Source organism: Hylobates moloch, unplaced genomic scaffold (genome assembly GCF_009828535.3).
Source record: "Hylobates moloch isolate HMO894 unplaced genomic scaffold, HMol_V3 SCAFFOLD_10, whole genome shotgun sequence".
NCBI lineage: Eukaryota > Metazoa > Chordata > Mammalia > Primates > Hylobatidae > Hylobates > Hylobates moloch.
In genome coordinates this window covers 14,778,728-14,804,679 of record NW_026652285.1, presented here as the reverse complement: position 1 = coordinate 14,804,679, position 25,952 = coordinate 14,778,728, and the positions used below count along the sequence as shown (strand labels likewise).

Genomic DNA, 25,952 nt, shown 5'->3' with positions numbered 1-25,952 from the left:
CCATTAAGTCCTCTGTGTGCTAGAAAACCCTAACAGTGATTAAATGCTGATAAAAGAATGTTAGAAGGTTAAGATATCAACCGATCAGCCCCCTTACAATGCCCCTAAATTGTAGGTGGTAAGTATAACTTTGCCCATTTAACATTGAAAATAAAGGTTTTTATTTGTTTGATTATTTTTCAGTTGGGGAAATCTTTTAAAAGGAGTTAGTGGCAAAGGCCAAAGAGAATGTGGGAGATGTGCCTTGTAGTTTCCTTTTCTTATCGTGGTCTTCCTTTCATGATTTTGGCACATTCTCTATAAGGAAGTTCTATGGTAGTCAAATTTAGATAAGGTTTTATTTATGAGAGGCCTAGAGTTTTTAAGCTAACAGCAATTTTTAAAATCATTATGACCCTAAACTCATTTAATTACAAAGTATTAATTAATTTTAACAACTTATACTGCTCTGATCATAGAATCATTTATCATTACTTTCCTGCATGATTTTCAGTTCTTTTAAGCGCCTAGAATACAGTACCCTCTCCACTGCTCTCCTTCATGGGAGGAAGAGTATGGTTAAAAAGACTTAGAACAGGTAGCTGGGAACCCAGATTCCTGGATACTTTTCTTTGGTGGAGAATTTGTAGGTCTGTCACATATCCTGGATAAGCGATTAAGGTAGGAGGAGCTGTGGAATCAACTTCCCTGGACCTCCTTATTACACCTTCAGTAATAGGAACAAGAAAGAAGAGTCTCTAAGAATCCTGTGAAGAATTATATTTCTTATTGAAGCTTAAGTTAATATACCATATCATATAGCTTAAATTAATTTTCATCAGCCTGTGTTTTACCACTACTCTGCATTTTTTTTTTTTTTTTGGTAATAGAGCTATTTTTAAAATCCATGGTAAATACATTTTGACCCTTTCCATCAACAGCTGCTGTGGTGAGGTAGGTTAGGAGCGTGCCTCTTTGGAGGCATCCTGGGGGCTGAAGGGTAATGAGCACTTAATTATGTCTGCTGAATGCCAGAGCTGCCAAACTGGAGCTCTTCATGACTGGTCTGTATCTGCTCTGACAATTCTTTTATTATGGCTTTCACTAACCTATCAGTAACTAACTGTGGTTGTTTAATTACAGAGGGAACATCCCTACGCTAAACAGGTACCGTATGTTTAGTTTCTTTTCCAATTAAAAGCACCTTTATGTAACTTAGAATAGTGAAACCAGGAAAAAAATAACACAACACTTGACATGATAATGTGTTATCTGCTAGGGAGTCCTGAGCTCCCCTTTGGACATACTAAATTATTCTTTCTGTTTGGAAAACATGTCTTCAGCTTTTCTTCAGCTGTTCAAAAAGCACTACTTGAAAAGCCTCAGTATGGAGAAGCTCCCATCTAGCTGTATATGATAGGGGGTTTGTCTGCCTTATGTTCGGCCTTGCTAGCAATATCTTCTTTTGCTAAGTTCTCTGTGTAGTTTGGGGCTTTCAGTGGAGAAACCCTTAAGGTTACTCCTATCCTGGCAAATTATTCACAGTTTTTACAATTTTTAGTTTCTCTAATTTGCTTCTCCTTTTAGAGGAGTGCAGATCCAGAAATAGCTGATCTCATGTTTTATCAGTTTGTTAGTTAATTTTCTAAAGTGTTAAAATGTTATAATGATAGTCAGTTTTTATTTCAGACCTATAATAAGATTAACATTGGAAAAGTATATTTAAGTTTTGATGTGTTTAACCCTGTGTGGAGGTTTCCAGGCTAATATAACATAAGTAATATTTTAGTATTTTGGGTTTCTCCTGTCTCTTGAACCAAGCAAGGCAACACAATGCAAGTTTGAGAGGATAACAATTCTGATTGGAATTGAATCCACAAAATGCAAAAGCAATAGTAAGTCGATGGCAAGGTCTTTGCAGATAATCAGCTACACATGGAACTATTTATAGATTTACATTTATTTTGTCCCTCTCCCTTTAAAATATTAAGTAATCAAAATTAATCATAGCTTTTAGATCCCAATCTGGATGTGGAGAGGAAAGGGAATGCTTTTAATTGGTCTTGTAATCTTCCCTTGGTGAGTGGGCTTGGCTCATTCCTGCCTGTCTTTAGCCGCCCTGGTTCACAAGCATAGCAGTGAGGGGAAACTGAATAGTCCATATTTCCCATGGGGTTCAGTTGAGTGAAAAAGCTACTTAACCCTATGGTTGCCACAAACATAGTTTGTTAGCTTCTTCAGAGGGAGTTCCCTTTAAATGTGGTCTGGAACCCTTTTATCTTTCCTGTCTAATGCCAAGCAAGTAGAAAAGATACAATGCCTCACAAACTTGCTCTTTTAGTAAATATATTTGGTGATCCTAGAAAAGAGGAGGATGATAGCACTTCTGTGGTAATACAACTCTGAATCCCAGTTTCTAGTGAGCACCATGTGTAAGACTTGCTTGATGTGTGTTTCATTTGTTTGTTTCATTCATTGTATCAATGGTTTCCTCTCCCACTTTGCCTTCTACTCCCGAGTGCTGTCAAAAGATGATGTACCTTTTCCATAGTCATCACTCGCCAAAGGAATAAAAACCTGGAGTGTCAGTCTCTATAGTCTGTGTGAGCAGCACTCCCGTCCTATAAAGAATTCCATTGCCTTGTAATTATGATTTGCAATAGGGTACAGTATGTACCCAGATATCAAGTCCACGTTGTCGTCTCTCTTCCCCCTGCAACACCACAGGTGGTGTACTTCAAGGAGATTTTTGGGGCAGTTCCCCAAATTCAAGTGCCATTGCCTTGCCCTGAACTTGCTTCAGATCGGTATGCTGGTAACATGTCAGGCAAGTCCTGGAGGCATCCTTTAGCTTGCTCCTTCCTAACAGGCTGTCCTGATTGAGCATTCAGAAACACTTTACAGTATTATTTATCAGTACATACTGTTAAGGTGCATCAAGAAATATAGAGATTCATTGTTTTTAGATTGAACAAATCAGTTCAGTTCTCTTCAAGCATCTCCATTTAGCAGCTGCTTGTCATGCTTACACATACTTTGAGACCCATGCTCTGCCCTTTTGTATCTTGCTGGAAATTATTAAGGGCCTTCAATGGAGATTTTTTTGTTTTGGTATAGAAGTGTTTAACTATGAAAAGAAAAACATGCAATTTGGGGTTGAAAAATAGCTCTCTTTCAAAAACGGAGAACTGTAACCCCAATAACTATCCCTACCAACCCATTAAAGGAAAAAGTAAATTCCTCAGTAAAGTTCCTTTTATAGACTGTGACCTGTTTCTATACCCTAATGTTTTATATAATGATTTACTAAACCATTCCAGGTGACTTAAATACAATTGTTGTTTTACATACATATATATACCTATCTCTTTATATATCTGTGAATAGTTACTCTATTACAGTTCCTAGAAAACAAAATGCCTTAAGCATTGCATAGTTACAACTCACTTGGCTTGCTTACTTCCTTTTAAAGGAGGGAATGCTTTAGGGAGGGGGAAGATGCAGGATGGTTTTTAACCCCTATGTGCTGTTCATTCATTGGACATCTTATAATGTAATTGTATTAAAACTGCCTGGAAATTCCTAACAGTCCTTAGCTTTTTATTTGAAGGAATTTTGGAATGATGAAAATATAGTTTATATGGGGAAATTCAAAAGAAAGGGTTAACATGAATCCAGCAAAACAACCTTATCCATAGCGGGTAAAAAAACCAAATCTGCTCTGCAACCTGACCCTACTTCAGAGTTTTTTCCTAGTTCGTTTTCCCTACTGTTACTTTCCCAGTCCTTGCTCCTACCCTCCGTGTCTAATGAACATGATTGAATTACCATTTAGAATGTCCTTCTCCTCCAACCTCAACCACTACGGCATGACCCATGTAGCTAGTGTCAGCGATGTACTGTTGGACAGCTCATTCACTCCACCTTGTCAGCGGATGGGCGGAATGGTCTCTTTTCGGACTTTTGAAGATTTTGTCAGGTAAGACATTGTGGAACTGTGTCTGTACAAGGGGAGCCATGGACATCTGTGTTTTGGGGTCTCAGCTTTCTGCAAAATGAATAAAGGTCTCCCAAATAGCCATGAGCCAGCTAAAAAGATGTAACCCTTGCTGTATATGCCCTTGGAGAGGTATATATCCTTGCATTTCTACCTGTCATTCAGATTCTACAAGCCTCTGCTTGTAGTATGGGCCTGGTCAGAAAAAAAGAAACAAACAAAAACCATCTTTTCCTGAGGAGCTAACAGAAGAAGCTGTCTGCTCTGTGATGAGTGAAATGTCAGGAGAAATTAAACATAACACTAGAGTGAGCCCCACAAGAGACGATACATCTTTTGATTAAATGCATTCAGCATCTATCTCTTGATGTATACTGATGCATTACCCTAGGGGGAGGGGTAATTACATTGGTCTGTCACTACTCCAGTTCCAGGCACTTTCTGTTGCCTTAAGACCGATGATGACAGCAGTGCTCATATCTTACATATGAGGAAAACAAAACAAACAAAAAAGCTTTAGATCATTCTTTCTAAAAAAGAAAAAATACATATGGTTTATTAAAGTTTAAACAATCCATCCTCCTAATTTCTGCCACTTGGTGAAATTTTGCATGTCACCTCTAGCCACTGGTGATTCTATTCAGTTAACTATTGAGTCCAGGCTAAGATAGATTATTCTTTTAGACTCAGCTGGCAATGGCAGTGTTAGTTTCCTGCCACTTGGGTTTTCATGGTGGGTGTTTCTCTTGTATTTTTTAGGATCTTTGATGAAGTGATGGGCTGCTTCTCTGACTCCCCACCGCAGAGTCCCACATTCCCTGAGGCGGGTCACACATCTCTTTATGATGAAGATAAGGTATAATGTCCCTTTTGGGAGACTGCTTTGTTCCCCTCAGACATGGTACTTGTACTGTATACTATCTTTCTGACTTTGAACTATTGTAGGAAAGAATTCATCCTTTTACCCCACTTTATAGTATTTAATTTTGTATGCCTCACCAAAGTATTTTCTGGAAACAAGTGGAATATAAATCCTAACTTAAAAAAACTATATTAATTTTGGAGTCCGTAGTATAGAATGGTCTCCGCTATGTCCATTGCAGCTGCCTCTGAACCTCCGAATGTCGTTTTAAGGATTTGGGCTTTGGTTGCTGGAATTCTTACTCAGCCATGGCTTATATTTTTGCATAGCGGTGCAATCATAGTCCTCAGAGAATGGAGGACTTTAGATTACAGAAAAAAAGTAGGCATTTTGTTTAAAACTTTGTCTTTTTATTAAGTCATTTCTTTTTACTTATCAGTAAATAAATTATTCTTTCTCTATGATGTTATTTTTTCATGATTTGATACTTCCATTGTTTGATAAATTGTAAGGAAATATATTATGTGGGAATATGTCCAGATGGCTTATATCACCCATTTTCCTTCACATTCTGTGAAGAGATGTGGCAAATAGTTTCACCCCCATTTTATTGGTAAAAAAGGTGAGACATAGTAATCTTCAACTTCATGCCAAGTAAAGATTGGGCCACCTGTTACTAATGCCTCTGCTGCGTTATCTTTTAAAAGTTATATTCTTTACCTTATTTAATCTCTCTGTGGCTATTGGGCAGTGGTTTCAATTTGCTCATTCCTACTGCTGGGCAAACCAAAATATCCTGTGGAGTGTGTCTCTTTTTGGGGTATTCTACCAAATATTATAACTTCTACCTGCATCTGTATTGGCCAGCCTCATAATTTCTTTGGCTTGTATTCTTGAGTTACAGGTTCCCAGGGATGAACCAATTCACATTCTCAATGTGGCTATCAAGACTGACTGTGATATTGAGGATGACAGGCTGGCAGCTATGTTCAGAGAATTTACCCAGCAAAATGTAAGTTCTTGATTGGGTGGAAGCTTGTGATGGCCCCTTTCCTACTGGCTGTGCGTCATAGCTATCCTTTTATCAGTTGCTAGTTTATGGCTATGTCTTTTATCATAACTCTCAGAAATATGGCTAGTTCTGCATTTAGGGATAAAATCCCAAAGTAACTTAATAATATATAATGAATATCTTTGTGTGTCAACAGATATAGACCTCAAATATTTAAAATGTTTTTAAGGGAAGTTATCTTCCTAAATCTCTCCCAGAGCTCCAGTCTTGAACTTTGAATCACCTACCAAGTATTTTCCTTTGGTGGCTTTCCACATGTCTAAGCCCAAACTCCCCTTAGGTCCCTTCTGTGTCTTCCCCTCCCCTCCTTTGAAAATATCAGTTATACACCTATCCTATTTTCAATTTTATGTCACTTGGATATCTCCTGTTGACATCAAACGCCATAGTCTAAATGACATTTTCCATCATTTTCCTTCACCTCGTCTCATCCCTCTCCAATCCCCTCATAAAACAAAACAAAAAACCTCACAATTCACTATACCTTTTACTCCCAATCATTCAGAAGTCATTGACTTTTTCCTTGATATTCCTTCATTCTGCCCTTCTACCCACAATCTGTACATACTTATTTGTATCTGGTCAGTCACCAAGGTCTGTTAGTTTTTCTTTGCAGTCTTTTTTACCCTTTCTCTTTTTCTTCTTTCCAGTTTTAAAATTCCCACTGCCATCTCTAATTCAAACCCTTACTATCTTACACCTGAGGCACCGCAGCAGGCTTACTTGTGATCTACTTATCTTCCTTCACTTTCTCCCTCCAAAGAGTTTCTATTCTGCTCACTACCACAAAATTAAATGTCCCAAATGTGCTCTTACCATGTTATTTTCCCACTTAACAGTGATTCTCTCTGACCTTCAGAATACCTCCTTAACTTTAGCTTCAACATCATCAGCCTATTGAAAGACTAACATGTAGCCTTTGCTATTTTGTGAAAAGACCTGTGTTCATTGTCTAATGTGCCTCATTTACTGTACTTCTTTGACTTCCTCTTACCTAGAAAGTTTTCTTTCACCTTTCTTTCTACATCTTGCTTGTCTTAAGAACTGTCTCAAATTTCATCTCTTCAATGAGGACTTCTGAGTAGCCCTAACTAAAATGTATGTTCCTCCTTTGAATTCCTAATTGGTTAGCATACATTTATTAGCAATAATAATGCCTTTTATTTATAAAAAAAATTCTACCTAAATTTTTTATTTGCATCTTACCACAATTCCTTGGGGTTAGATAAGTCAGGAATTATTCCAGTTGTACACATGGGCAAAAGCTGGAACTCAGAGAAATTAAGACCCCTAGGTCACCAGCTAGAAGATGATAGAGCAAATACTAGAATTTAAGGATTTGATACCAGGTGTAGGGGGCACAGATCTAGGTACTTTAGTAAATAATACATTCTTAGCCCTGAAGACGCTTATAGTCTAGTTGAGGGGACAGGATAGGCATGCTTAAAACAATAATCTACAGCTATATTTCATTATGATATGTGATAGATGGCAAAGTGTCCTCTTAAACTGCCCTTGATGGCAAGACCCATATGTTCTCTTGGAGTGGACAGCACTTAGCCCATGGACCTGTTGCAGAGAAAGAACTCAGTAGATGTTTTCAGAATTTAATTCAGTGGTGTAGACAATTCATACCATTGGCATTCACATCATGTAATGCCAATGGTAGATATCTAGGGGAAAAAATGGTAAATTTGTGATGACTATGAGTCTTAGTACTTATTCCATGATGCTGTCGTAGCACTTAAACTAACTGTGGGATTGCAGTGGCCAATATGAGGAAAAGGTGCTTCCAGAGAAGTGAAAGTGGGGGATATGCCTAGGGCTTTTTCTGTAGACAGAAATTTACCTTCCTTCTTGCCCTTGGCCAGTGACCACATAAAATTAACCTAAAGCTAGTGATCAAGGTAATCTTTGCTGGAAGAGGTTTTTTTTTTTTTTTTGAGATGGAGTTTCACTCTTATTGCCCAGGCTGGAGTGCAATGGTGCGATCTCAGCTTACAGCAACCTCTGCCTCCCGGGTTCAAGTGATTCTCCTGCCTCGGCCTCCCGAGTAGCTGGAATTACAGGCATGCGCCACCACACCCGGCTAATTTTTGTATTTTAGTAGAGATGGGGTTTCTGCATGTTGGTCAGGCTGATCTTAAACTCCCGACCTCAGGTGATCTGCCTGCCTCGGCCTCCCAAAGTGCTGGGATTACAGGCGTGAACCACTGCGCCCGGCCTGGAAGAGTCTTAATGTTATATGTGGCTGCTGCTGCTGCTTCATGAAATAATCTATGAAAGTTTCTTCCTAGGTTTTGAGGCACTAATTGCCCATGTTTGAGTATTTTTCCATAATTTGACCACAACTTGACACTTTTTGTTGCCCTCAAATCTAAGTGTCATATTTATCAACACATGTTGATCTACAAAGACATTTTCAGCCAGGCGCAGTGGCTCACGCCTGTAATCTCAACACTTTGGGAGGCCGAGGTGGGCGGATCACAAGGTCAGGAGTTCAAGACCAGCCTGGCCAATATGGGGAAACCCCGTCTCTACTAAAAATGCAAAAATTAGCTAGGTGTGGTGGCAGGCACCTGTAGTCCCAGCTACTCGGGAGGCTGAGGCAAGAGAATTGCTTGAACCTGGGGACGGAGGTTGCTGTGAGCCGAGATTGCACCACTGCACTTCCAGCCTAGTGAAAGAGCGAGACTCCATCTCAATTTAAAAAAAAAAAAAAAAAAAAAAAAATTTTTTTACATTCACTACATATGTTTGTAACATTAATGAGAAATAAGAAATTACCCTTTTCCTTGACTAGGTGTGAAAACTAAGGCACAGAGAAATCCAATGTCTTTGCCTAAGGCCATTTAGAAAGGTAAGGGTAGACTGTGCTGACACTCTAAGCATAGAGAAGCTATTTACTGCATCAGGTACTGTGCTTATCCAGGGACATTTGGCATTTTCATCTCCTTGTTAAAATATATGTATATATATACTTTCATATATATATATATATATGAAAGAAAAGGAAAGAAAAGCAATTTAAGAAAAAAACAAAAGATGAAGTGGCAACTAGTTTTGTTTTTCACTTCATGACCATGCTCCTAGCAGTTTAGAAAAAGTTTTTTTTTTTTTTAAAGCACACGTTAAACTATCAAATAGGTTGATCCAAATTGTCCAAATAATCTTCTAGTCCCAGCATGTCTTTTTTTCTCTCATAGAAATTAGGATCATATATTTGTAAATGACTTGTGGAGGAGATTGAAGCAGTCAGTGTAAATGGAGTTTCTCCAGGTGCTGACGCCTAATCGCTGGGTAATAGCTGTGGACTTGCTGTGAGACCCGCATTATTACAATGTAATCAGAATCCTGTTGCTCTGCTGTTATTGTCAGCCACTTGTGGAATTTTAAAAGCAATAACAATTTTGATTTTAAATCATGGCATTATTAAAGTTATTTTCTTCCCTTGCCAGAACATAGCTATTGATGCTTGTCTTTGAAGGACTTGACTGTAGTGGAATCTTTGTTGATGTCAGAAGAAGTATTTCTGTTCCTGGCCACACTGAGAAACCCCTCCTTTCTTTCGACACTTTTTTTTCATATTGTTGTGTCAATACTTGGTTATTTACAGCAAGGCATGTGATGGCAGTACAAATAATTTTTTAATGCAGTTAAACCAAAATTTATTTATATTTGACCTGATAATTTATTATTTTATTATTTGCTTATAGAAAATTAATTTTTCCAGTTATCTTTTATTTATGCTGTTAATAAAATTAATTTTATTACTCAGCAATGCGATCGCAGAATTGAAGAAATTAAAATAACCCAAGAATGTGCTTCCTTATAAGGGGAAGACAATTTAAATTTTAAAAAATATATAATATCATGAATGTTAAGAACTGGCCTATAAACATATCTCTTGGTTAGAGTTATAGCAAGAAATGTGGTCAAACTAAAGTCTGGATATAGGCTGTGAAAGTCCACATTACTTTTCTATTTGTACTATTCATACGTTTTCTCAGGTCATTCAACTGGTGGGGTTGCTTTTCTGCTTGTTGTTATAATCCTTCTTTGTTAGGGACCGCTAAACACATGTCTTTTACTTAATTCATTAATTTGTTTCTTTGTCCCTGCCTTTTGAAGCAAGTGAGCAGTATAGGGAAGAGGAAGGCTTTAGGTCCAGATGCCCAAGACATGATCATATAAGTGGCTGTCTTGAAACTACTGGTGTCTGTTGACTTCTTTTATTTTATTTTATTTTATTTATTTATTTTTTTTTTGAGGCAGTCTCACTCTGTCACCCAGGCTGGAGTACAGTGACGTGATCTCGGCAACCTCTGCCTCCTTGGTCCAAACGATTTTCTTGCTCATTCTCTCAAGTATCTGGGATTACAGCAATGTGCCACCACACTTGGCTCATTTTTTGCTATTTTTAGTAGAGACAGGGTTTTTCCATGTTGGCCAGGCTGGTCTCAAACTCCTGGCCTCAAGTGATCTGCCCATCTTGGCCCCACAAAGTGTTGGGATTACAGGCGTGAGCCACCAGTCCCGGCCTTCTGTTGACTTCTAATATACTAGTCGCCTATGCCTAGTGGAGACATGAATAATTCCTAAATTTAAAGGCCTATTAAATGTTGCTTTTAACAATTTTAAAAGAGAACCGTTTTAAAAAAATGCCTTCATGTAAGGTAAGGGGGAACTGTTGTATCAAAACTGAAAGGTTACAATTTGTTAGATTGAATTCTAGGGATGCTGTATCTGATGGTAGGTAACATCTATAATCTAAACAGTTTACGACTTGGGTTTTATGTTTTATGGAAAGTCCTTCTTTTCTCTCTACCTTATTTCATTTAGCATCTTTATCAATATTAACATTTACATTTGAATACATGCCCAACAGTATGATTTCTGTAATCATAAATTGTGTCGTGGCCTACCTTTGTGTAAATCAGTTCTGAGGTAGTTTAGTTGACTTCATACCACCCTTTCTCCTCCACAAAGTTCTCTTTCAGTTTTGTCCAAATCAATATAAAATTTATTTTGTAAGACTTAGTCCTAGGAGCCAGGTTGAAATTTGTTCACTTGTAAGTTTAAAGGTACTAAGCTAAGATAAAGATAACCAAAAAGCATATTTAACTCCACCAAAGCCTTACAAGGGCTGAATGGGATAAAATTTAGAATGAATGGAAATCTCATCTATCTTCTGTTTTACATGTTTTTGCTCCTAGAAAGCTACCCTGGTTGACCATGGGATCCGGCGCCTTACTTTCCTGGTTGCACAAAAGGTACTGACATGTGAATTGTACCTCTTTAATATTTCTTATGCTGCTGCTACAACTTAATAAAAAATGGGATTGTAATCTTATGCTTACTAGTAGAATTTATGCAGAGAAATAACCACTTTTCTATAAGTTTCATTTTTAAAAAACAGTTTAACTCATCATCTTTTACTCAATTTGTTTTTGATTTTGTTACTAATTGCCAACTTCTGCTGTCTTTCTTTCCTTTCTGTCTTTTGTTTGAAAGGATTTCAGAAAACAGGTCAACTATGAGGTGGATCGGAGATTTCATGTAAGTAAAATGAACAATAATGAAAGATTACTTACTGTTTTGTCTGCCACTGATTATTTAACCAGAATATATGTTAGAAGGGCTGGACTGATATTTGGTCCCTCTTCTTTTAGAAATTATTATAATAAATATTCAGTTCTCTGTAATCCCGGCACTTTGGGAGGCTGAGGCAGGAAAATTGCTTGAGCCCACATGTTTGAGATGAGCCTGGGCCACATAATGAGACCCCGCCCTTTATTAATTAAAAAAAAAATTTTTTTAATTCTTATATCAAGTGTTCCAGCTAAAGGTTTTTCCTTTTTTTAACCCTATAATGAATTCTCAGTATATCTCTGAGAAATAGTTAAGAATGAATGTAAGCATTTATCCAGATGAATAAGGTAGAAACAAGCTAACTAGTAATTTCTTCTGTACTTATAGTGAATCAATAATCAAGAACAGCCAGTTGCATTTTGTGGTTTTGGCTTCTTTATTGAGAAGTCTCAATTCTAAAGAACAATGATTTGTTATTTAAAATGCCTTGACAGAGCCAAGTTGCTATTTTTTGTCTTATGTTAATCCTAGGAACAGGAAATAAGTAAAAATTAAACACTCTGTTGCTTATTCTCCCATTTAACTGAATTAACTGTTAATATTCATGAGATTAAAATTTTTATTGAAAAGAGAATTAATGGCTTGGCATCCGAACTATGGTATACCCATATGATCATACCCAGTACAGTGACAGCAGTAAGGCCAGAAATCCAGTTTGGAATCAACATGTCGTTTTCAAAATGACTGATTATAATCAAAATATTTCATAAAAATTGATTCTAATGTAGCTAACTAAGATTCTAGAGGATGTTAAGAAGTCTTTTTTTTTCTTTTGAGAGGGTGTCTTGCTCAGTCGCCCAGGCTGGAGTGCAGTGGCGCAATCTCAGCTCACTGCAACCTCTGCCCCCCCGGGTTCCAGCGATTCTCCTGCCTCAGCCTCCCAAGTAGCTGGGATTACAGGCATGTGCCACCATACCTGGCTAATTTTTGTATTTTTAGTAGAGACAGGGGTTCACCATGTTAGCCAGGCTGGTCTCAAACTCCTGACCTCAGGTGATCTGCCCGCCACAGTCTCCCAAAGTGCTGGGATTACAGGCATGAGCCACTGTGCCCGGCCTGTTTGGTTTGGTTTTAGCAATTAAGATAATTTGGTTGTTAAGCCTTGCTTGTTTGCAGCAATGAAGATAGCATTTGAGATTCTGGAATGGACTTTCTAAACTCAAGGACCTATGTGTGATTGCTTTTATTACCTTTTTGTTTACTAGGTTTTCAGGACTTGACATTTTGTTTTCCTTCATACAGTTCACCTTGTTGGTCTAGTCTATAGAGAAGCAAGAGAGCTAAGATTTTCTGAAATGCTTTAGGAAATGTTGTGGACTACATGATTCCCCTGTGTTATTGATGTCAGGAAATCAAGCAGAGTGTAGATATATATCAATCAATAACTTTAGATAGGAAACGTAGTCAGTGGAGAAGTATGAGGAGCTTAAAAAGAACCCTAGGGCTTTAGGAAGAAAAATCAGGGGCTTAGAGAATAAAATTGATACTTTGGGATAGAATATGAAAGCCCATGAACAAACACTGTGGCTGGTAGATGCTGATCAGAACTAAAGTAGACATGCCAGAGCCAGGCCCTGGATTTTAGAAGAGTATTGTGCTAGATTCTTAAATATTACTGTGCTTTTTATCACCGACTTTAGAATAACAGCATATTCTAGGGAATAACACTAAATTTGTAAAATTGTTTTCCTTTTTGCTAATGGATTAGATAGAATCTTCACATCTATAGCACACTAACTGGTTTCTATAATAAATACACTGATCAACTAAAACTGTCCACTACAATTTTTAAAAAACCAAAGTGATTAGTTCTCACTGACATTTTCTCATATATGTAACACACATAAAAAAACCCTTTCTTGTCTCTGAATCTGTAGTGTATAGTTATAAATATGCCCTAGTATTAAGAGTATACTTAACAGCTTTAAAACATTTTTTTCTCTCTGCTCTCCTGATATTTCTGGATCTAGGTTTAATAGGGACATGTATAGGCAAAATCGGCTAGAAAATAAGGCCAGCAGGGGATCTTCCGTGACAATCATTGTCTGATTCCTATTTATAGTGGCATCAAGTGGGAAATCACTTAAATTATCAAGTGATTTGATTTGTCATGAGTGTAGGAAAAGCTGCTTTAGAGCATAGAGAACATTAAGGTTTAAGTGAGGACTAGATTTGCTCTGAAGAATTGAATGGCAGAGAAGTTGGGGTGTTTTTATGTGAGTCCCTTTAAAAATGATAAGTGATTTTGCAAGGTACAAGGGCAACTATTAAACCGAACTCCATCCAGAATCTATTATACAATCCAGGATCTACACTAGCCAGGAAGCCTTGGCAGAAACTGTACAAATGTGGGGGTCACCGTCATGGTGCTGCTGTGAGTTCTTTTGCTGACGGTAGCTTGACATTCATGAAGGATGCTTAGCCTCTGTCATGTCATCTGATTGTGCTTGCCCCATAGTTAGTGTACTGTGAAAAAGAGGAAGCTTTCTGGAAGTGTCAGAGATGAATCCCTTGATCTCTCTGGCTTCTTGGTAATCCACTGTGATGTATGCAGCCTCCCCTGTCCTATGCTGTGAAGTCCCTATATTATTGAATGGAAGAGAGAATTTGCACTTGAGGGGGCAAGGAGAGGAGGAAGGTTACCAAGTTTGATTCAAGCCCATTGGTTAGTGGAATAAAGCAAGCTGTGCTGTTATATAGTTGTTGGTCTTTCAAATTGCCTCAGAACCAGAACAAGACAAATGAGGGCCAGAGTAGAGGTTGCTAGAGAGCTGTGTATATTGCTCGGTGCTGATTTGGATGCCAGTGATTGCTATAAGCATTTACAATACTTCGTAGTTTAACCACAGTTGTCCCAGATAGCTGCCCACAGGTATGTCTGTTGCCGCCCTAGTCCCTTGACCCTGCATGGAGATTATTTCTGTGACAACAGTCTTCACCAGTGTTAAGGAGGCTGGGAGTTGACTCTGTTTCCATAACCATCTAATTAAATCAAGTGCCCATAATGGAACTTGAATAACTGCCTAACATTGATATTTAAACAGAAACTTTGAGGAAAAACAAGTCTGTTTTTGTAAATATATCCTTGTTAAGAAAAAATAAAGTAGATCATGATGTTCATCTGAAAAGAAAAAATAAAAGAAAAAAATGGACAAGATGTTAAAAAAAAAAGAAAAAAGATCAAAGCCTTGAATGGAAAAGAGGCTTCTTGAATTTCTGCAGCTATCTAAACTGCAGCTCCACAGTTTTCTCTTAGTTAAAACTTACTGACTCACTCTCTCTTAGTTTCACTCACATTTTAGGAATGGAATTCCAAAAGATTCAGCAGAAAGTGCTGTCTAATTGGGATATAATATTATGCTTTTTTTTTTTTTTAAGCTTTCCATATTTTTTTCAGCAAAGTTTGGCTAAGGACATTGGAATACACATTTTCAGGACTTCTTATCCCCCATTAGGTCCTAAAACCGTGGTAAGATTCTAAATCAAACAGTTTTACATCTGTTAATAAAATGTTACCTTTTGTTCTTGTAAAATTTCATGAGATTTAAAAAAAATGTCTACAAATCTCCCGGGAGACAGTTGTTGTTTTATGACTATTGTGTGATTCCCACTTTAAAATGAAATGTTTTGGATTACTTGGACCTTGAAGGAAGAGCTCACTATATGAGCAGTTATCATAATTAGTAGTTCTTTTTTTCTTTTTTTTTTAAGATAGTTGTTTGGTAGTGGACCGACTATTAGTTTTCAGAAGAGTTGGTTTGGGTTTTTGTTTTAATTACAGTCTATATAATTAGTTCTCAGCATGTTGAGGTAAAAGAGAATTGCGCCAGCAAGCTCCCAATTTCTTCATCTCATTAGGTTTTTAACACGATTATTAGTATCATAATCAGCTATGATGTTTTTTGTTGCAGGTTTTCACATTCTCTGATTTGCAGGGTGTCTTGATTGGCTAATTTGGGCAAATTATTTTGATTGTCTTGATGATGGTTGGCTGATTAGAACACAGCAGGAGCATAATTTCTTCCTGTGAAACGTTGCATTCTTTTGTTTTTTTGGTACCAGAACACTAAGAGCGTTTTTCTTTGTGTACATTCAATTATGATATTTGCCCATGACACTAGTAGAATACTTGGAAAGCAAATACATTGATGATGGAATAAGCATGAATGCCTTCAGTGGAAAAACTGGCAGTATGAGGATGAGATAGGATAAAAGAATTTACTAAAACCGTAGGATCAGACTTTTAGATTTCTTCTTTTCTCTGTTTTCTGTGATTCTGTGGTTTTTGAGTGCCAAAAGAGGTTACTTTCTCTAAGAGTCTTCAGACTTCCAAGTCACTGAAGAATTGCTTAGTAGTTCCACTTTTCCATTGCATAGAGGTTCTTGCCATCTCTTGTTCTGAATGTTTAATACTTAAATTAGGATTTTACCTGGGAGTTACAAATTTACTCAGAAGTTTTTTTAAAAAAAAGTTGTTTATATGATCTCATGACACCTTTTCTTAGCTAACCTTAATGAAAGTGGTTTTTCTAATTTGTAGTCATTGCCCACCTCTGCCAAGAATTAGTCAGTTTCTTCATCATTTGTATTAAAGGCATTTCCATTCAAACTGCTTTATATGCCTTTCAGTTACTACAAATTTTCTTAATTGGTTTAGTGGAAAAGAAAGCATTTTTTTATTACTATTGTTTTGTTTTTGAAAGGAAATGGTTTTGATCCTATAAATGTACATAATTAAATAAATGGCATCCTAAGCAAACATTTTAATTAATTAGCTAATAATAGTTCAGGCGGAATAGAAAAGTGTGTGCGTAAAATATCATATTATCACTTTCCTTGACTTTTCTTTCAGAGAGTTCCATGGAAAGATTTTGTCATTCTTCCTTTTTTGACATGTGTTACTTTTTAGGTAATGCTCTGAAAGCTGTACCTCACAAAACTAGGTTATATAAAACCATGAGCATGATATTTACTGACACCTCAGCTGAATGCATCTTACTTAACCTTGGAGTCATTCCTATGTGTTTCACTCTCATGGCAGGGAGGAGAGGTCAGAGAATTATTTAGAACAAAACTTCATTAGGAGAAGTTCAGTCCTGTGTAAAATCCACTTTAAAAAGGCTTTTAAAAAGGGATTTCCCTGAGGTTGGTAAATGAGCTCCTAGAAACCTTTTAAATGCAGTCTTACAGTTAAAATACCAAGGAAAAGATAAAAAGATTTATTAACTGTGCAAGCTTTAGTTAAGGTGAGAGTGAGGTGTAACACTTAATGGAACGTATTCAGGAAATTTTCAGGAAATTCAAGAACCACAGGTTTACAGCATAAGTTTTGCTTTGTTTGCTTTCTGCTTTTTAAAGTCTTAATTTCTGTGTTTTTGTCTCATCAAAGAGAAATCCTCTAAATGAGGAATTTAGATTATAATAAAAAGAGAAAGGTAATACTCTGCCCTTGAGAGATCAGAGGGCACGGGCTCTGGCACTAGAGAGACCTAAGTTTATCTTCTAGCTCTGTGATTCTGAGCATATACTTGAGCCAAGGCTTCTGTAAGATGAGGGTCACAATATCTACCCCTAGAGGTTGTTGAGAGCATCAGATGGGACAACACATGAGAGTACCTCTCACCAGAAGATTTTCAGTCCATGTTTCCTTCACAGTTCCTAAAGCTCATTGAGGATATGTAGGCAGCTAGTCCCAGTCTCTCTGCCTTGTACTGATAAGTGTTTGATTATATTGCACTCATAATGAAGAAGATGCTTAATGAAACCTCCCGTAGAGGCAGATAGTAATGATTTGATTCCAGCACTGCCAGTAGAGCTTCCCATCTGAGAAACAGGGGTATTTGGCATTAGTAAGTTAAATTTCAGAAACTAATGAACTCTGCTAATTGAATTCATCTTTGTTAATTAATAAGGTTCTAGTAAATTGGGTTTTTGTGTGTGTGTAATGCCCTACAAAAAAGCAGGAAGACCTAATGATTACAAGTTCACTAGTGCTAACCTCATTCTTTCCTATACATATAGTGGTAGTGACCAAGGTAGCATCTTATATTTTTCTTCATCTTCAAATGTTATCATTTAAACCCTTGACATTATTGACTTGAGAATGAGTGTGAAAATCATGAACTGAGCACTCTATACTGTCTGACTAGTTTACATTTTAAGAGTTTCTTAAAGAGAAACTTGGGAAATCAGTCCAGTAACTACTATTGCAGTGACTGCGGCACAAGGGTATATTGGTTTTATTTGCCAGGTTGTGCCAAGAGTAATATCTAGCAAAAAAAATTTTTTCACTTGGGAGATTTAAAAAATACATACATTTTTTCCCCCCCTGGGAGAGGGTAGATACTAAAATTAGGTTTATAACGTGGTGATTCTCAAATTTGGAAACGGGGTCAAAGTGATGGTTATGTGGAGGATCATTCATATTTCCTGGACTAAGCTTAGGTAAGAAGCTTGTTTTCTAGAAAACTGTCTTCTAAATGCTTAACTGTTTCTATACTGTTTGTTTCCAAAGAGCCATGTCTATGAACTACTGACACATTTTTCCCCCTTCTTTAATACAGAGAGAATTCCCCAAATTTTTTACATTCCGAGCAAGGGATAAGGTAAGGATTGATTTCTTTCCTATTTAAAAAAAAAATTACTTTTTCTTAACAGCCCAAGAGTGGCTTATCTTTGCCATATGTTCTTCTTGCCATTCTTTTTTCTCTTATTGAACTTGTGCTTCCTGTTGCCTTACATGAGTCTTAGAACTAAAGCCGATTCCTTTCCGAAAGAGTTTAGTTTAAGAAACAACCAAATGTATTGAGCTACTCAAAGAAGGTGATACCTTTCCAAATCATCCTTGTCCTGTAGAATGATCCTAATGATGTGATATTAAAGGACCATTCTTGTTATCTACAAATAGTTAACTGATTCTCAACTCTATTTTATGTGAATTTGCTTTTCAATTTTAAAATACAAAACTTCAGACCATGTTGCTTTCTTCCTGTTACTGGCTTATATTTTTGACTCTCTCTCTCCATTCACTCAAATTGATATGTATTCCAGAAAAATACTTTAGTTTCACTGAAACATACAGAACATATACAGTAAATACAGTAAAGTTATATACTAATACAACTTTTAAAAAACATATATGTCATTATATATCTATGGATATAGTGTTCCAAAGCCAAATATCTCTTTAATTAAAAAATTGTATGATGTTTGTTTGTTGAGTATTTATTGTGTCCTTTGTACTTATCATAAGTGAGAAAATTTTTAGATTAGTTGAGTAAGCTCAAAACATTGGCATGTGAAGTAGATATTAATGTGAAGCAGTCTGTAATTAATATAAAAATGAATTATATAAAGACATTAAATGCCGTAGGATTTCTAAGGAAATTGAGGATTTTTTGTTTGTTTTTAATGCGTATCATCACCACTTGTAAAATCATAAATGATGAAAGTTTAGGAATATCATCCTATAAAGTACCTACATAATAGGTACTTTAGTGCCTAATCTTATGTAAGCTATAGCATTAGCCTTGAACGTAGCTCATTTTTGTTGCTCATTAGCACATCATAGCTTATGTCTCTATTTTCAGGCATCTCTTTTACATTCACATTCAAAGTATAGTTTTGTAACTGCCTCTTGTGAGCTGTTTTTTCTCTGATTCTTGTACTCAGTTTGAGGAGGATCGTATCTATCGTCATCTGGAACCTGCTCTGGCTTTCCAGTTAGAGCTGAACCGGATGAGAAATTTTGACCTCACTGCCATTCCATGTGCTAATCACAAGATGCACCTGTATCTCGGGGCAGCCAAGGTGGAAGTGGGCACAGAAGTGACAGACTACAGGTTCTTTGTTCGTGCAATCATCAGGCATTCTGATCTGGTCACCAAGGTGGGTGCTGTACTTTAATAGGATGTTATCCCTGAGGGAAGGGACAGAGTAATAGATATGATTCAAAATTAGGTTTTATGCTTCTGCTGAGAGAGAGCATAAAAAAAAATCAGGTTTTCATTTTTTGAATCAAGGTTCTTGTTCTATTTCAATGTTTACAAAAGTAAATATTTCATATAATAAAGGTTTGTTTTTTTTTTACAAAGCAGAAAGTGCATCTGAAAAAAAATAAAAAATGAAGGCTCTTTTTCCACTTTAATTTGATTTTTCTTGGTAGCAGAAGCATAATAGCACTCAAGAAAAGAAAAAGCATACAAACAGAAAAATCACAGGAAGAATTGGGAGATGATAGAGCATAAGGAGATAAGTTAGGAAAGAGGTGATCCCATTGTACACCTGTCTAGAGGTATGGGTAGTGTCTGTATATAGCAAGGCACTTCCTGATGTGTTCATTATTATTATATCTCATAGCTGTACCCTTTCTTCAGCTTTTCCTTTCTAAATAGCTCTGTTTCGCATATGTGAAATATCATCCTATTGAACTTACAGCTATGGGGATGCCCAGTATTTCTACCTCTTGGAAAGGAATGATACACTAAGAGTAAGGAGAAAGGGCTAACATGGACTCTTTATCTGGCCCTTGCCTGCCCCTGCTCCCTGTGGTTACTGGACTGACTCTAGGGAGAAAGATAAACAATGTCTTCACCAAGTGCCTTATGATTCATGACATACTGCCGCTTAAGTGATTATAATAGCCATTTCTTTATTGCCTCTTTTAAACTACATTAATGTTGATTATTTTCTTCCTGTATAGGAAGCTTCTTTTGAATATCTGCAAAATGAAGGGGAACGGCTACTCCTGGAAGCCATGGATGAGTTGGAAGTTGCTTTTAACAATACAAATGTCCGCACTGACTGTAACCACATCTTCCTCAACTTTGTGCCCACGGTTATCATGGACCCGTCAAAGGTACATTTCTCCTTAGCTTCTCTCCCGGCACTAGCAAGCATAAGCACAGAAGTTCATTCATATTTATCTCACTTGGACTTGGAAACAGGTACTCCTTGTTCAGGCTGTTGTGCCGTTAATCTGTAAAGTTTATAGAATGTTTATAAGATTGAGTTTCTGGGACAGTGTCAAAAATTTGATATAGCCATTGAAAAAACAGTTCTCAAAACTGAAGGTTTTGGTGTTAGCTTGTTGTATAAGCAGTACAAAAACGTGAAAACATTTTCTTTTGTTGGTTCCTGTTTTATGATATTTGCCATAATAGTGGTCCTGTTTTGTATTATTCCCTACTATTTCTCATCTGGAATTATTAATTTTACTGTTACTAAGCATTTTGGCTAAATTACTGCTTCTGTGCACTAAATGTTAATTACCTGGTGACCTTAGTGAGATAATGCACCTTTTCAAAGTGTCTAACCCAGCTCTCTTTAGTGTTTTTCCACAGGGAGAGAATTTGGCTGATAAGGAATTTCACATGTATTATGTATATTTTCTTCCCTGAGGGTCTATTCTGAAATGCATTCTATATAATTTAAGGAAGAAAAACAAGGTGATTCTGTACTTGACCTTTTATCCCCGGTATAATAAAGACAGGCTGCTCTCTGTTTCTGCTCCCTCTAATGCTTTCTTTCTTTTCTTTTTTCTTTTTTTTTTTTTTTGAGACAGAGTCTCACTCTATTGCCCAGGCTGGAGCAATGGCACCATCTCAGCTCACTGCAACCTCCACCTCCCAGGTTCAAGAGACTGTCATGCTTCAGCCTCCCCGAGTAGCAGGGACTACAGGCATGTGCCACCACGCCTGGCTAATTTTTGTATTTTTAGTAGAAACGGGGTTTCACCATGTTAGTCAGGCTGGTCTCCAACTCCTGACCTCAAGTGATCTGCCTGCCTCGGCCTCCCAAAGTGCTGGGATTACAGGTGTGAGCCACCGTGCCTGGCCCCTTCTAACTCTTTCTATCATGATACTGTGGAATTTGGATAGGAGAACCAGTATCTCCCTTTTTCAAGATCAATTGTAGGCATGAATTTTTGCTGCTGCTGCTGCTGCTTTTTTTTTTCTTTTTCTTTTTTTCTTATAGAGACAGGGTCTTGCTATGTTGCCCAGGCTAGTCTTGAACTCCTGGCCTCAAGCGATCCTCCTGCTTCAGACTCCCAAAGTGCTGGGATTACGGGCATGAGTCATCATGCCTGGTAGACTTTTGCTTCTTGAACTTAGTATCTGAGATCTGAGAAGTAGTTTTCTACCTTTTTCCCTTCAAAATTCCAAGCTAATGATGGGTTGCTTTAGCCTGTAAGGAACGCCAAGGTCAGGGCTACTCATTTGACTCAAATCTCATCATCTAGTTTAAGCAAAACTTCTCCTAAGCATTCTGGGACTAATAAGCTGGGAGACTTAAAACATGGCATGGACACTATACAGCTGTATTTTTTTTAGATTTGGCTTACCTTTTCTCTGAGTTTTTCAGATCAGCCTCTGCTTTCATTCTAACCACCCATATACACTGGCTCTGCTTTTCTAATGATAGATAGCTGCCAATTTTCTGTTGGCTTTTGTTCCCTCAAGAAAAGAATGGATAAATATCTCTTGATTAACAAACAAGTGTGATAATAGAGAGTTTAACTCTCTGAAATTCATTCTAACTTAAAATTTGTGGTGCAGAAACAAACTGCAAGGGTGGCACATGCTGCTAAAGAACCACAAGAGAAAGGGAACGTAAGATATTCTTGATTTTCTAAGAAGTTGAGGAAGCATTTTAGAAAGATACTTCATTAAAGGAAACATTAATTTCGAATAGCATGTTCTAGCTGCATTATGTTCTATGCAGCCATGTTGGGGAAAAAAGTTTTGCTTTAGCATGTAAATAACAAGAAATCATGTCTAAGGCCATTTAGTTAAAATAACTGTCCTACCCCTAAAAACTGAGAGCATTAAGCTGCCTTGGTATAAACTCAGAGAAACGTGGGAACATCTGCCCCATCTTCTTAAATCCTAGATGGACTTAGCAGTGGCCAAGCTTCAGAGCTCTGTTTAGAGAGAATGTTCTAGCGCCACCTACAAATTGCCTTTCTTTAATTTGTGCAATTTACCAAGAGACATATATTATAAAGTTTAATAAAATTGTATGGAAAAAAGCTTGTGGTGGTAATTGCTGTGTTGATTTAAAGTCCTGTAAGTGCAATGAAACATAGTTACCATGCATATAAATGCTACTTAATAGCTATTTAGCTAGAGATTTTATTCTTATTTGGAGCTTCCTCTTAAATCCCATGGCTTGTAATTTTAGATATTGCAGATCTTTGATATAGAATATGAATATAATTGGGAAAGAGGAAGGAGTTGAAGAGATTTGGGTGTTATTATCCAGAGAAAACCACTGAAATGCCAGGCCAGCATGTAATTGTCCCTGACTTGTTCCAAGAAAGAATAGTTTGGGGAGAAACTATCTGACCACTTTTTGTAAGGTGTGCATCTCCACAAACCAACCTGTTTTTTTTTTTAGCCTTTCCTTCTCAAATATGAGCAGACCTGAAACAGGTCTTAGTTACAAGATATTTAAGTTTTGTGCTTGGTGATGTGTCTGTGTCAGATTGAGGAATCTGTGCGGAGCATGGTAATGCGGTATGGAAGTCGCCTGTGGAAATTGCGTGTCCTGCAGGCAGAACTGAAAATCAACATTCGCCTGACGCCAACTGGAAAAGCAATTCCCATCCGCCTCTTCCTGACAAACGAGTCTGGCTATTACTTGGATATCAGCCTATACAAGGAAGTGACTGACTCCAGGACAGCACAGGTACAATACTCAAACAGGCTCCTCAGAGTTTTGATTTGGTCCTACAGATAAGACACTCGTCCTTGTTATAGAAGACCCAAACTCACAAATCCCATGGGTTCACCTGGTGGGGTTATCCTCTGTAAGATTAAATGATTGTATGAATTTGAAAAACTTCATCTGCCTTATAAGATTTGCCTATGTTCTCTATCATGGATGTTATAAAACCCTTAACCATTTGTCATGTATTGGTAAGCACTAACAGATGCCAAGTGAACCTGACTCCAGAGGTTATTCTGCAATTTAGGCTCTTTTTTTAGAGGGCTCGTGGGTTATTTCAGCAATCTAATCTCTGGTCTGATGCATCCTTTCCGTTTTCACCATAATTAAACTACTCATTGGCAAGTGAGGAAAAGAGAATTGTTGGATTTATGTCGCCAACTTCTATGTTAAAGAAGGAAAATTTCAACATAGTATAGTGGCATGAGCACTACCATCATCAGTGTCTATCATATTTATCTATTGTGTTCTGTTTCTGTTTTTATCATATTTATTGTGTTATCTATTATGTTGTTCCCTTTCCTTCAAAGATTTCAGGGTGTCATATATTATACAAGAGCAAAGTGGCAAATTTAAAGCCGTTTTCAGGTAGGAAAATTGAGAATGTAAAAATAGGAAGTGAGTCAGTACACTAATTCTGTGAAACAGAGAATTCCCTTTTAATCTTTTTTACTACGTTGGTTTCTAAATATTTGGGCTCTTTACTATGATACTGAAATTAGGTTGGTTCACCGTTGTTCACATTTTTGAAGAACTAGGATATTTTATGGCTTTGGCCTGAATTCAAGAATTGCATTTCTTCTGATTAAAGGATGAACATGCTCCAGTATACATAAACAAGGGTTTCAGTCTATTCCGTGCTTTGGTTGCCAGGGAGAGATTATGTGTCTCTTGTTTTTATCTATATCCTTTTAAATCCAGGAATAGAGTCAGGAAAATATATTTTTCAGTCTTTTGAAGATGAATTTTTAAAAATCTCAGTTTGGACAGTTGTCAGAATGACCTTTCATTTTGTGCTTTGATTCCCAGTGAGGTGGCTAGAGAAATCTATCCTATGAGAAGTGAGCAGTTAAAAACAGAGAGAGAGAGTGCGCAAGAGCACGAGTGGTGACCAAGAGAAAGAGTATTCAATACTTTTTGCTGTATTTGATGTTTTTTTAGTGCAACTTTAAAGACATTTTCAGTCAAAGCTTTCAATGGGTAGGGATGTTTTTAATTAACTTCTACAGTAGCTTCAAGGCAGGTCTATTCTTGTGAAAAGTAAGATGGCCACTTGAGATTTTAATGTTTTTGATAAATATGTTTGTTCTTCATAACTACTTTCTTTCTTTCTTTTTTTTTTTTTTCCTTTCCTTTATTAGGAAACTCTGAGATTTCCCTCATGCTAGCTAATGGTGACACAGGAGTGTGAAAGGCACAGATGCCTTCAATCAGGGTTTAGTATTACACATGGTACAAAATAAGCACACAATAAGCATCTGAAAGAATGAACAAACCACCTTCAGCCTGAAGGAGAACACTTTTTACCTAGGGTCCTGCATATTTTAAAAGCCCAGAAGGAAGAGGTCTTCTACGGACTCTTCACTTGAGAGAGTTCAAGAGCTACTGCCACATGGGAACTAACTTTTGAGCCTGTGGCTAGAGGTGGGAACTGACAAAAGGAGCAGCCTCCAACCCAGTTCTGGTGCTCCTAATGCCTACATGGTGCTTATTGTCAAACTGTTTTTCCCTTTCTTTAATGAATCATTGTATGAAGTTAATACAGAACCATGTCTGTTATTCATTCATTTGTTTTTCAATTTAATATTGATTGACTACTTATAGTATGTCAGGCACTATGCATATAAAGACAAAAAGCAAACTGTACTCAATAAATTTACATCACAATGGAAGAAGACAAATGATTTGTTTCTCTGTGGCAAATATGTGCTATTATAAATAAGTACAGGGGGGAGCAGACTATAGGTCAGAAATTATTTTCTAAAATCTTTTTGATGGCTTCTGGTGAAAGGTGTGTGATATATAAAATGTGTACATATTTTCATGAACTTCTAAAATACATACTTTACAGTTTTTAGTTACTGCGTTCATTATAGTAGAAAATGGAACTAACATAGATAGTTGAGTATTCAGGAACTGAATTCTCAATAAGGAACAAGGTTGATTGGCTTGAGTTTTATTTTGTTTCATTTTCCTCATACAGTCTTTGTAGTATAGGCTGTAATGAACACTGATGTCAGGCAGTCATAATGGGGAGAAGAGATTTGGGTAATCCATTGCATAAGTGAATTGATTTCCAAGGTGCAGTGTAAGAGAAAAATAACATTTTAGGTTGGGTGCAGTGACTCACGCCTGTAATCCCAGCACTTTGGGAGGCCAAGGCGGATGGATCACCTGAGGTCAGGAGTTTGAGACCAGCCTGACCAACAAGGTGAAAGCCCGTCTCTACTAAAAATACAAAAATTAGCCGAGCGTAGTGGCAGGGGCCTGTAGTCCCAGCTACTCAGGAGGCTGAGACAGGAGAATTGCTTGAACCCGGGAGGCAGAGGTTGTAGTGGGCGGAGATCGTGCCACTGTGCTCTAACCTGGGCAATGGAGCAAGAATCCGTCTCAAAAAAAAGAAAAATAACATTTTAAAATCATCTTTGGGTCGGGCATGGTGG

General features: G+C 37.2%; 1 protein-coding gene across 8 annotated transcripts in view; it reads left to right on the top strand.

Moving 5' to 3' along the window:
• Positions 1-25,952, top strand: part of ACACA (acetyl-CoA carboxylase alpha) — a 342,930-nt gene that overhangs the window by 215,766 nt on the left and 101,212 nt on the right. For 4 of the 8 annotated variants that reach the window (XM_058446054.1, XM_058446052.1, XM_058446051.1 and 1 more), the window contains 10 exons: positions 1,123-1,146; positions 3,815-3,958; positions 4,736-4,832; positions 5,737-5,850; positions 11,127-11,183; positions 11,425-11,469; positions 18,126-18,167; positions 19,234-19,449; positions 20,264-20,419; positions 23,047-23,250. In XM_058446054.1, the coding sequence (XP_058302037.1) occupies positions 1,123-1,146; positions 3,815-3,958; positions 4,736-4,832; positions 5,737-5,850; positions 11,127-11,183; positions 11,425-11,469; positions 18,126-18,167; positions 19,234-19,449; positions 20,264-20,419; positions 23,047-23,250 (1,099 nt within the window). The remainder of the gene's footprint in view (positions 1-1,122; positions 1,147-3,814; positions 3,959-4,735; positions 4,833-5,736; positions 5,851-11,126; positions 11,184-11,424; positions 11,470-18,125; positions 18,168-19,233; positions 19,450-20,263; positions 20,420-23,046; positions 23,251-25,952) is intronic. The other 4 variants (XM_032163071.2, XM_032163077.2, XM_032163075.2 and 1 more) reach the window with 2 other exon arrangements.